At 36.1% G+C, this 13,072-nt stretch overlaps 1 protein-coding gene across 2 annotated transcripts in view; it reads right to left on the bottom strand.

Moving 5' to 3' along the window:
• Window positions 1-13,072, bottom strand: part of rgs12b (regulator of G protein signaling 12b) — a 97,407-nt gene that overhangs the window by 8,282 nt on the left and 76,053 nt on the right. For both annotated transcript variants that reach the window (XM_088629644.1, XM_088629636.1), the window contains exons 9-17: window positions 11,600-11,747; window positions 11,262-11,359; window positions 9,698-9,889; window positions 7,851-7,924; window positions 7,332-7,458; window positions 6,109-6,205; window positions 5,167-5,237; window positions 4,446-4,599; window positions 3,515-4,144 (exon numbers count right to left, since the gene is read on the bottom strand). In XM_088629644.1, the coding sequence (XP_088485770.1) occupies window positions 3,515-4,144; window positions 4,446-4,599; window positions 5,167-5,237; window positions 6,109-6,205; window positions 7,332-7,458; window positions 7,851-7,924; window positions 9,698-9,889; window positions 11,262-11,359; window positions 11,600-11,747 (1,591 nt within the window). The remainder of the gene's footprint in view (window positions 1-3,514; window positions 4,145-4,445; window positions 4,600-5,166; window positions 5,238-6,108; window positions 6,206-7,331; window positions 7,459-7,850; window positions 7,925-9,697; window positions 9,890-11,261; window positions 11,360-11,599; window positions 11,748-13,072) is intronic.

Here is a 13,072-nt window from a genome sequence, read left to right on the forward strand (position 1 = left end):
GCTTTAAAAGGTGTGATACCTGAACTCAAAGCTAGAAAACCTATGAAATACTAGTTATGTAACCACACACTATTTTCCCATCTCTTATTGGGTTATAATGATCAACTTTGTCCATAAAAAAACCTCAACCTATTTTTCACATTTTAATGAATTAAATTAATTCAGAGAACTGCAGGAAGGCTTAACTTGAGCATTAAGAATTAATAAATAAAAATATCTGTTCATTAATATACTCTGAACTTTCATAACCAAAATGGAAAATATTAAAGATTATCACTGCAAGCTGAAATATGTGCCACAAAATACCCTGTGTAACTCCTGCTATTAATGCACATTAGAATATCATAAGATATCACAGAGGCAGCAGCCCAAACCATATTTTGGAAGAAATTCCAAAATGACTGAGATGATATCCAGGTCAGCATTTGCAGGACAGTGGCCAGTATTTGTTCGGTAGCCAAGTGTGCTCTATAGGCACAATGTCTTTTCATTTCATTTCAAAAGACCTTGATGAAATAAATTAATTGGGGGCACACCCAAGGTTTATGGAGGAAAAAGTACTGTTAAGAAAAAAAGAAGCATTGTTTTCAGCATATCAGCTGCAATCCACTACAAAATGCTGCTAACCATTCATACTTGATGCATACTGTACTTGATTAGTTGGAGTCAGTCATGGTTTCCTGCTTTTTCAACATAAGCCTCAGACTTAATCTAAAGGGGACAGTCTATCTTTGATAACAAAGACCACTTTATATCTGAAACCGACAAGCACAACATAAACTTTTCAAATGAACTAAATGTGATTTCATATTTGAAAAATACAATCAATATCACCCACTCTGCATTTATATGAATATGATCCAACAGTGAACCTTATGATAAAAAATTAAGAAGACAGCCTAACAGTTTTGAAGAAAAATCAGTTTTAAGTCTATACATAGCTATCAGTATCATCTATCTATAGATTTTGTTAGAAATCATAGAAGTGATTAAATCTGAAATAGCAATGACAATGTTCCCAATATTTACTGAAGAAAGAACACTGTAAAAAATCAGTACAATACACTACTAATGTAATCTGAGATGCAGAAAAAACTACAAGGCCAGTGAGAAAATAGTATATATCTCAAACAAGAACACCTATGTTAATGTTAAGATCAGGGACAAACTGATAATGCGATTGTCATGATCAAGTCTGACATTACATCTGTCACAGTATTAGAGTGAAGAGATAGATGAGAAACATGAAATGGCAAGGAAGTAAATTTAAAATCACATTTATAAGACAAACTTGTGATTTCATTTCTAACATTTATTAATTCTAATTAAACACAGATACAGAATTAATCAGCATAAATATCAGACAAGAATGAGCAGGAAAATGGATAGCAATTCAACAATGAAATCATTCTTATAAATCTGTACATATATACATAATTGGCACATTTCAGCTAGCACGACATTTTCAAGGTTATGTTAATTGATATTTTCTAGTCAAAATATATTACCAAATAACATAAAATGTCATTTTAGAACCATCAGTTTTTAAGAAAGTACATAAGATCACATCAAGCATATCTGAAGCTAAAGTGAATTTGAAATGTGAGCCCAATTTAAATAAATTGTGGTACAGTGTTGAATTGCAGCTTTTGGAAGACAGGACAGAGGAAAATATATTATTTTCATTTAAAGGACAAATTACAAGAATGTAAAACAATATGGACAATTTTAAGGAGAACTGAGATCATTTCAACATCACTCATAGTTTTAGAAAGGTATGTGAAATCGAGAGAAATGAAAGCCTTCACATAGTGTGTCCAGCTTTGATCAACGTTCTGTGTGCAATTTGTAAACACATGGAGAAACGTATTCAATTATTTACAGCCCATGCAAAATCTTTCAACCATCACATTCTCCACTGAATATGATGAGTTGTATATATACGACGGCTTGCAGAAACACAAGTTAAAGCTGTATGCTGTGAGTTTCCTAAATTGTTTAAATCGCCCTGCTCAGGGTCATAAAAAGGTCTTGGGTGAATACTTTTGACAAAAGTAAACAACAAATAGCCTCGATCTGCAGCCTACTGTCTGAAACAGGTGCTACATCTAAATCTAAGCTAACATGAACTAGAGAAAGATGGGTTGTCTGGTAGTCTTTAGCACCACTGGTATTGTATTTACCACACTTAAAAAAATAATTAAAAGTAATTCAAACTTAAAATGCATGACATGCACATCAATGACTAAATGCTTGAGCTCAATTCAACATCTTGAAACCAATAACAATTGACAAAAAATGACAATTATTTTCAATATAAAGTGCATTTGAGGAACCACAACTATAATAATACAATGAAATATTGCAAATCCAAAAGTCAAAATTGAAATGCTTTTTGATATTACCTGATATTTAAATCAAGAATCTGAAGCAGGATATAATATTCTTGCTCCAGACTACTCCTTTTGAAGGTATCGTCTTTCCAACCGTAGAAGGTTGAGATAATTTTCACTGTCAGTAAATAATACTTTACATTATAGGAAAAGAGACTTAGAATACAAGGCTATCTCAATGGAATACATACTGAGACACTGAGAAAAATTGTGTCAATTAAAGAAAGTATTGTACAGAGAATTTTGAAACTAGTTTCCTGATATTAGAAATTTGTGAAGAGCTTCAGGTATTCTTGAAAAAAGGTCATTTATCAGCGAATATCAGTGAACCCCAGTATTCCAGTGTCTGATGTAATCTTGTGAATCAGCAAATTACCATGGGTCTCTTCTTAATACAACAAATGATATTGCTCAGAGAACAGAAGTTTGTAATTGGCACACATGAAGTTACAACAGCAATATTAAAAGACTTTCTCACTCTGCACCAGAAAATCACCAGGGACATGTTGCATGGTTATTTAACATATCTAGTGGGTTATATGTTAAATAAGGTTGTATAGATATGACTTGTGTTATCAGAGTACCCAGAAGGTAGGATTAGAGTTTTAGTAAGAATTCCAATGTTTTTTGTTTCAGTAATACTGCTGGTTTAACACACTAAAGGAGGGGTGCTTAATCCAGCATTGCTGCAATCCAGTGGATATTAAAGATGTTGTTAATGATCGACACTATTGGTTCAGTTATGCCAATAATTTGCAGAAACTGGTCGTTAAAAGCCGAGCTAACGTGAACAACTGTAGTGGCATTCCAAGATCACACAAAATCCTAGCAGTAAAGCATTGCAATGTACAGGATTTGTGTGTCATCACTGTGATTTGATTGAGCCTGCATGTTACATAGGAAATATGAACAGACTTTGCCTGTTTACACAAAACAAAGTAAATGACAAAAACTAAAAGTCCCAATGCTGACCTCAAAACTCCCTTTAACACCACACCCTCCTTCCCCTGACATGTCTGGACTTGCAACATTTTACTGTATATTTTTGCTCTGGTTTTTGAGTCACAGCAATCCAAGGCAATGCACTCGTCACAAACATAGATATCACACTCCTGAAATACCTGAGCTGGAATGGATGAGAACATAGGTTTCCTCGCTCTTGTCACACGGAGCTGGTGGGGCGAAGCTGGGGTCGGCCCGGCTGCTTAGACGAGACGGCGGCAATGGAGAGGGTGGCAAAAGAGTACTGTTTGGACTGGTGATATCTCCCTCTCCAACTAAGGTCAAGTCCGCTATGTTCTCATCATCGACTGTCTGTATTGTGTCGGTTTTCCAGTCCGAGGCTCTCGTCTCCCACTGAGGGCCCCCTGTGTCTGGAGCGTGGAGAATGGGAGAAAGTGGGGAGCTGAAAGGGGCGTTTTCTTTCTTTACGGGTTTGTGGCCATTGGGCGGCATCAAAGCTTGTCGGTGTTGCCCCGATGAAGACTTAGCGAGACCTGAATATTCACCGCAGCTGAAAGTGGAATCAACCGATCGGTTATTCTGGGCCGTGCGTGAAGAGCTGTCAGTGGCTTCCGTGCCCCCAGGTTCCCTCGCATTCCCGTGGCCTGTTTTGTGGGACGCTGGGGTGGAGCATGCAGGCTCTGGAGCGAGGCGGAGAAAATCGGGCAGCACTAAGTCTTTCTTATTCAGCAGACCTCGCTGGTCGTTCGCTCTGTTGCTTTGGGCTTTGGATATGAGTTCGAAGAATTCTGCAGGAAAGACACACAAATCTTTTTTTTTTTTCCAGAAATGAACTTCCTCCCCCACCCCACGTTTGTTTTTCTCAAGGAGTGCGCATGCAAAAGTGATTATTTTGTTAAACACGAGACAGCCACAGACAGCGGTAGAGAACTACTCTCCAAAACATATTAGTATGGTTAAAGGAGTTTTTAAGCAGACAGATTTACCACAGAAAGGGAAAGGGATAGACAGATAGAATGCAAAGCTTTTTCATCTAAACTCTAATAAATGAACCTGTTGCATACAATAACGTTTTAAAGGCAGGTTTACCTTCAGCTTCATCTATATTAATCTTTTTCTGTTTTCTCTTTCCCAGTTTATCAACTGATTCTTCTTTTCTCAACTGCCGTGCCTCCCTGGAAGCCTTTCCAGTTTCCACTCTGGCTTTCACAGAAGAGGATTTTCCTGAGGGTTTTTCATCTCCCTAGATTACAACAATGAGAATGCACCAATTAAGGGGTGGGGGTCCCGACACTGGTTTAGGGAGGTCTGTCAGCACGAGCCCCTGACTTGATCCCACTGTGAGTAGAGGTCTATAAAAAGCATGAGAGACGGTGCAAGCGGACTGAAAAGAGCCACTAAGAAGTACCCCCAAAAGATTCTTCGCCAGATATTTTAGTAACTTCCTCCGATAATCCCAAGGCCCTGTCAAAAACAAAACATCTTTTCCTAAATAAACCCTTGATGGTTAGAGCAGGAAAAGCTGTAATGCGCCAAGAGGCTAAACTACTGCAATCCGTTTTTAAAACTAGTAATCGGAGAGGTAGGGGTTAAATCAGCCGCAGAAAGCTATGCAAGCCCATTTTAAGATTTTCCGCAACGCCAATCATAAATCACCACAAAAGAAAGCACACAGATGCACAAATCCAGCACAGTATGTATAAAAGCAGCAGAATAATTTTCTTTAGAGAAAGTAAAAGAAGATACATTCTTGTTTTCAGTTGTAAATGAACAGTGTACCCCCAGATGCATATATTAAAAAAAATCTTACTGTTGTTGAATGACTTCTGGTAGTTAAAGGTGGGGCATGGGATTGTTTTACAGGAACACTTTTTGATTTGTCTGTTGGAAAAACAAAAAGAAACTGATTAAGGTCACTGTCATTATTACCATACATTCCAGTAAAAAAATAACTATAACTAGGACAGATGAGATGAAAAGTAATATATACTAATTTCATGAAAGAGGGAAATCTACACAGGGTGACCTAAAAAAAGACTAAAAACCAATAACTGCCATGTCACAGCTTCAAAGCTATAGAATAACCTAGTCAAAGCTTTGAAGTCTCAGGGCTACTGTAAAATATAAACACTACCTAAAACTGGTCTGTGATACTGTGACTAAAAGCTTCTTTGGACACAGTTTGACTGCTGTGCTTTTTAGAATACCATTTCGTCTTTGATATCTGTGGTGCTAAAATGTAAAATGTACATCATCACCTGTCATTTTGAGATTCCTCCCACACACAAGCTTATTTAAAATAGCTAGCAGTTCCTTACAGAGCACCATATCGCACATCTACAGTATGAAGGTTAAAAAAATTGAAAGCTCTGTTTTTAAGATATTTAAAAACCTAAAAACGTTTGAGTTCCCTTTTCTCGTAAGGCAAAGAGGGTGACTTAATAGCATGAGGAACAAAATAAAAAAACAACTGATGTACAAAATGTCGATATTCTCGTCTTCTCCATGAAATTTCAGTATTCTGATCTGAAGGATCAGCTAGTTCTTATAATGTCAAATTTAATCTTGTAATAAACAATGACCGAAGGTGCATCAGTAGCATTGCGGAATTCATCATGACGATGGATCAGTAAATGACATTAGAAGAATTAAAAAGTAAGACGTAGTTGAGGGTTTAAAGTTTCTTTGAGCTTCAGCTTCAGTCAAACAGACAAAAGATTGACACGCATAGTTTTCAGGTACTGCCATTTACCTTTACCAGTAGCATGATCTGCTACATCCAGGACTACTCTCAGTCCATCAAGACTTGATATAGGAACACCAAGGTCCAGAGGTTCCTTCTCTCCACTCTGCACAAACACAACGAAATGTTAGGGATGACTGAGACTAACTTAAACGTCAGACAAAATATTTGTTCCCCTGAATGATTAACGTACGTGCCCGTAAGTCTAGGTGGTCAAACACACTGATTTAAAATCCATTAATTTGCTTTCTAACTCCTTCATCCAATTCTGGGTTCGCAGGAGATCCGGAGCTTATCCCAGCAATCAACAGGCGCAAGGTAGTACACACCCTGGTAGTACACAAACACACTCACACCAGTGCTAGTTTCAACAGAAGCCAATTACCTGCCAGTATGTCTTTGGACTATAGGAGGAAACCAGAGCACACGGAGATAAGCCATGCAAACATGTGGAGAACATACAAACTCCACACAGATAGCACCCCAGGTCTAGAATTGAACCCAGGGTCCCAGTTCTGCAAGGGAGCAGTGCTAACTACTGCGCCACTGTACCACCCTACTTATTTAACACTATTTGCATTATTTTTAATTAATGCAAAAAATAATTAAGCAAATAATTTCCCTTTATTAAGGATATGCTTATTTTAGGTATGAAATGTGTACAAAGTAAAATGTGTGTTCTTTATTCTACATGAATACAGATTAAACTGAACAATCCACCTAAATCTTGGTTTCAATCTCAAGCAGATAATGTAGTAAACACAAGCTCAAACTTGAAATGTTCCTTGTGTGAATGAAGATTAATTGACAAAATCTATCTTTCAAAACCCACAAAATCCAACAAAAAAGAACAAGAACCTTTCAGGAAACACTGTGGAATCTCAGATATTGAAGACAAAACAGATTTCCAAATTATTTACAAAGTTAAAAACGTGGGAAGCACAGCAGGCAATCCTGGGATCAACACAAGCATATTTTAAGTGCAATGTCATTGTTAATAACTACCTTCTTTCAGCTGCTTTTGACAGTCAAGCCAGTATGAGTCACACATAGCTGCACACAATTTTTCATTCTATAAAAATCAGAGTGTTTCAGTAAAACACAGCACTGTCATAAGCAATGGAGAGCAATACTCGCCAAAAGAAGTACAATTCACTTGTTTTTTGGAGGGGGTTTCAGAAAAAAGTGGACAGTTTTGAATAGTTTATACAACAAATCAAACGACTGCTTACAATTCGGGCCACCAAGTCGCTTAAATGTAAGCCATACTTCGCTACTACAGGACGCAAAACCTCTGTGACTGGTTTTGTTGGTTTGGCTTTCAATCCAACAGATCTGTTGATAGGTACAAGATCCAATCTGAAAAAAAAAATCAAATAAAAAACTGTAATTAAAAACAACTTTTCATATGTAATATTTCTGCAAAATTGGTGGCTATACAGTTCATATACCAATCGATAAAAATATGGAAACAATTTCACAACATACAACCAGACTTCTAGTAACCAAATATGATTCCTGTTACCCATCTCCGTTATCTATATTCTCTTAGCTCCACCTAAAGTATGATCCACAGAACATCCAACCAAAACCACTGACAACCGGGAAATATTCCAAATTAATATTTATGTGGGAAAAAATGTGGTAGAGAGATAAAAGCTACAATTCTCAGTAACCAAGAATATTTAACAATTTTTTAACAATAAGCTAAGACACATTAAAAGACCTTTAAAAATAATCATTACAATTACCTGAACAAAGTGCGTTTTTCTAGTCTTAAATCTCGTGAACTCAGGGTCATGCAGTCTTGGTCCAGTACAAGAGGCTTGAAGTACATAAAAATTAGGACGAAATTAAAAAACTTAAAATGATATGTGCTTCCAAAAAAGTTATATTCAAATTATCAGACAGCAGAATTAGTTAGGGAATGGTTACATGTCTCGCTTAAAAATGCTGATAATTGTATACTGTATTTTTATAATAACAGAGCAAATTCATACTTGTCATAAAGAATTAACTGAATTCCAGAAAACAAGAGGGCCCCCTGTATTCACACATCTTAAGTATTACTTTAAATTTAAACAAAAAACTATTCTTAAATAACATTCTACTCTTTGGAAGTGCAATGGAAACCTCTTGAGGTTTTTTTTAGAAGTCTTCTAAGATTTCCTGTTTGCACTTTGTATAAGAGGACGTATCCACGGCTTTAAGTAGTGGAAACATCATCATGGTTAAGATTAGAGAGAGCTGACAAATGGCAACTGACCTCCAGAATTGGGGATGGCTATAAAACTATCATTAAAATGCTGAATCCATCACTTTCTACTGTAGTGTCCATTATTAAGTCAGTGAAACAACTGGTTAGAGAGGCAACTACATATCCAAAGGCAACAGTGAGCAATCTCCAATACAAACCAGCAGCTTCAGGATACATATTATGGGAACTACCACTCAAAGTCACCTACATAATGTGGCATTCATATCTGGGTTTCAAGCCTTTTCTGATGGCAAAACCACAAAAAGAGGTAACTCAAACTTGCCAAACATAATTTGAATGACAACAGATCAATGCAAATCAGGCTGTTTGGACATTGTCAGCCTTTTCCATCAATTCATTTTCTAGCCACTTTATCTAGGGTCACGGGGCAACATCAGCCTTATATTTGGCATAAAATCACTGAAGCTCATGTTGAGAAAAGACTCATGCCCATTGTGAAATGTTTTATACCAGAGCCTCATAGCACATTAGCTGAAATGTCTTGTTAGTGGGGTCTCTGCCATGGAGGTTTGACAAAATACTAACTACAGGGTTGTGAATAAACATGACAGTTTTCTGCACTTTAATTCTAACAAATATGACTTTGCTCGGTGTAATGCTATTACTGTGTAACATTTTATATGAAAAAAACATTGTCCAATCTGTAAATCTTTGTTTAATTTGATGCTTACTGTTCTTGGAACTGTGTGCAAAAAACGCTTTGTATGGTCAACAACCTCCTATCTTCCTTATAAGTGCTCATTAGTCATTAGTGATTTACTTTGTAAACGCACAAAACTATTCTGTGTTGAGTTCATAAATAGCGAATAAATGACCTTGGCTACAGCAGTGCCTTGAAATGTTTAATTTTAAAAAAATGTTGTTTAATAATGTGCAAGAACAAAAATAGTGTTCAGCCTTCAATTCTATGCAGTATTTCCAAATAATGTAAACTTTGAACTACAAATGGTTCGGCAGACCCTGAAAAATTCAATGGTTTCTACTTAGTTGCTTCACTGTGATATTTAGCAGATTATGTCTGAAAATAATTAAGGTTGTCTAATAATTTATTTTCAATAATTAAGACCTTTGGTCAAAACTATTACAATATCAAAATAGCTATTGTAAATATAAGCTATTTTAATATTTAGTAAGTTAAAATAGCTTAAATGATTACTTGTTCACCTCAGAAGGTTGAATGTGTCCCAATGTATAGTCCTCAAGGACACAATATTCTTTTCCTTAAAAAAGGGGATGGGTTTCTAAAACATTTGTTAATCACATTATGATCAATTCATAAAAAAACCACAAAGAAACACGTGAAAAAAAGTCAGGCTGTACCTTTTCACCTCCAACCAAAAAGAGGTCCACAGCAGCTAAGTTAATGCAGAGCTTCTCACAGAGCCCCAGAAGCAGCTCCCTGATGGAGATTCCCGGGCGGATAGGGACACCACAAGACGAGCCATCTGGGAGATTAATATTGCACTGCTTGAGAGACCTCTCCTTCTCAGAGACCGACACAGAGGCATCATTCTGCAGAGAATTTAATTAGAAATAATAAATTTGCAGTTCAAACCAAAAATGTACATTATAGAGGACTTTGAATTTGTATTTGAAAACACTCATAAATTTATACACACATACACCTAAAATACACAATTTCACAATTACACAATTGTTGTGCGCAGCTTGTCTAGGGAGACTGTCTTACTACTGTGTTTTTCCAGAAGGTATCTCTACTTAGCTACGAATTTCTGCTTTCCAGAAGAGATTATCTTAAGAAAACTTCAAAAACAGAGTGGCCACAAACACTGCAGTAGCTGTCTGTTCCTCTCTTTTCAACAATATGTGGAAAATCCTATCTGAACGTGTCTGCTTTCTTTCCTAAGAATACTGTATTAAAAGAATTGCTAAAACTGCTTAATTATTACACGAGCTATCAAATTGTGTTACATACTTCTAACATGCACCAATTATCTGATAAAATGCTTGAAAAGAAATGGAAGTGAAAAATAAATAAACCACAGGTGCATAATACCATTTGAAAGAACACAATGTAAAATTAAATCAGTGTCCTTTTTTGCAGGAATACACCAATTATGGCAAAGCAACTATTCACACAGTGCACAGGCACGCAAGTTCAGCTAGGACATTTTCACACATTTCATACACTTTTAAAGCATTTATTCAGTATACAATTTAGACATGCCTAATAAAAAGAAGGGCTCCTTCTTAAATAATTCTGTCATTTGTCATGTCTGCATATGTTCAGTACCACATACTTCTGCCACAGAACACAATGCTGCTGTTCTGTAACACCTTGTTGAGGGAGCTAGCCTCAGTCTTGTGTACATGAATCCTGAAATCCTGAATACTCTCAGTAGCTGTTTATTTGCTGTTTGCTCAACATCATCAACAAAAACTAAGCTTGGACTGGATATAATTCTATAACTTCTCTCTATGAAATAACATACAACTGTCTGCAATAGGCATACCACCATCTCCCGCATAAATCTTGTGATCTGCTACAGGCTGAGGGCCCCAGGAAAAACTGACAGGAGAGTCCAGACGGAATCTGGCATAATCAATGATAAGGACTGCCATCCAGTGACAGCCCGATCCCTAGCCTATCATGAATGGTCCTGTTTTTTTCTGATGGTGTCTATGGAGTTTAATAAACTGTGCGACTTGCATGCTGACAAAGTGCTACTACTGTACCAGTCACAGTCAGGAACTTACTTGTAACAAATCAGAATTTAATTAGACTTTAATAAAAGTTCGGCACATATACTGTCAGGACTTTGTCTGACTTAATGACGATACTGATGGTAATCCGTTTTGTATTTTATTTTTATATTATATCATCACATATAGAAATCTCCACATAAACACATGATATACTCACCTCATTCTTTGCCATGGAACTGGAGGTGCCCAGATCCAGGCTAGCACCGGAGGACAAAGACCCTTGTGATTCCCGTCTCCCATTACTGCCCGAGAAATCTGTCAAATTACAAAGAGTGGCATGAGTAAATTAAAGGACAGACTGGATGAAAGACTTCCTGCTGCCATCACATTCTGCATATATAGAAAGCTTGATTCAGAACTGAATGGTTGAAAAAATGCTGCAACCCAATTCTTTTGCAGGACAAGACTGTCAGACCAAACACAATCAACTGCACGCTTATTCAATGGTATCATCTGAAAAACAGCCCCTGCCTGACAAGCAGTTTTTCCACTTACCATTATTGATTTCACCAATCTCTCTCTTTTTAGGTCCCTTTCCAAAACTCCTGTTCCGGGACCAGGAAAAGAATATTCCTCTTTTTTTATCAGCATGTTCTTCTTTGTAGTCTTCATTTAATGATCTCCCAGACTTTTTCTTCCCTTCCTGTGAAAAGAGAGATTTTTTTAAAATAAAAAAAACACTGGGTTTATTTATACTGTATACAGGAATTTCTCTAACACAATCTCTAACACATTTCTCTAACAAAATTCTATACATGCTACTTGATAAAAGCATTGTTCTGAGTAAGCTGACATAGAGAATGCATCATTACAACGCAGTAAGACAGATGGACTGTGGAAAAGGATAGCTTGCGCTTTTATTATTTAGCATAGTAGTACATGCATAAAAGATTATTTTAAATGCCTTTGAAGTTTCGTCTTTAGCTTTATTGTATGACTTTGTTATAATATGTCATAAAACCTATTAAATAAAACTATAAAATACACCACACTTTGTTTACAAGAGAGACTTTCAATTCCCTATATTAAATCTCTTTTGAAAATCAATATGCTCTATCAAAATCTTATTCTATTATCTAGTATAAAGTCTCTTCTGTAAATGTTTATTTCCTTACATGTCTAGGGGTCTTCAAAAAAAGCACACAAAAATGCTAATAACTAGCAAACATTATTTATAGCTTTGAGTAAACTATTACTCATGACGGATGGCATCTCTTCACATTTTAACATGAATGCTTAGCATTCCAAAGTTTCAAACAGCCCCCTATTCAGTGCAAGTGCTGAGTGTTCCTGATATCACACCTTAAATACTAGGAATACAAATGCCTTTCTATTGCCTCTTTCTATTGCACACTGCATTCCATTTAAAACAAACACTAGATAACTTCAGAAGTCTAATTTAAAGTTTTATAATCACCTACTTAACTGCCTGGCAAAGCAGTTTCACATAAAACTACCATTAACGTTTAATTCCTTTCTTGAGTCTAATGAATCACTGAAGATTCATTCAAATCAAAGCATTGATGTACATAAAAAATATGAAGAGATTATGATCACCTTGCAAAAATTGAAAGGGAGGACTGAATGAACAATTAATGAAAGGGAGTCACTGCAGGGAAGTTAACTAATTAAAAAAGAAAACTTGAGTCAATAAGAATATTTCAAAGGATTTTTAAAATAGATTGTTCTTTCTTGTAAAATAATTAACCAAAGCTCTTTGCAAGGTTTTGTTGAACAGTTGAGTATTAAAGTTAACATTTCAGTTATGATTGTTGACTCAACTGGATCATTATGGTAAAGTGTTTTGAGATCTTAATTGTGATCAAATCTAATATAGAAAAATAAGGTGCTGTTACATTGCTTTAACAGTAAGGACCCTGTTAATCAGTTAATCCTTTTGTTCTTGAATACGATCTTCTCAATATTTTCTGTTCCCGTGGTACTTTTAAGAAAAGTAATAAGTCAGGG

The sequence above is a fragment of the Lepisosteus platostomus genome, chromosome 1 (assembly GCF_059453375.1).
Source record: "Lepisosteus platostomus isolate fLepPlt1 chromosome 1, fLepPlt1.hap1, whole genome shotgun sequence".
Taxonomy (NCBI): Eukaryota; Metazoa; Chordata; class Actinopteri; order Semionotiformes; family Lepisosteidae; genus Lepisosteus; species Lepisosteus platostomus.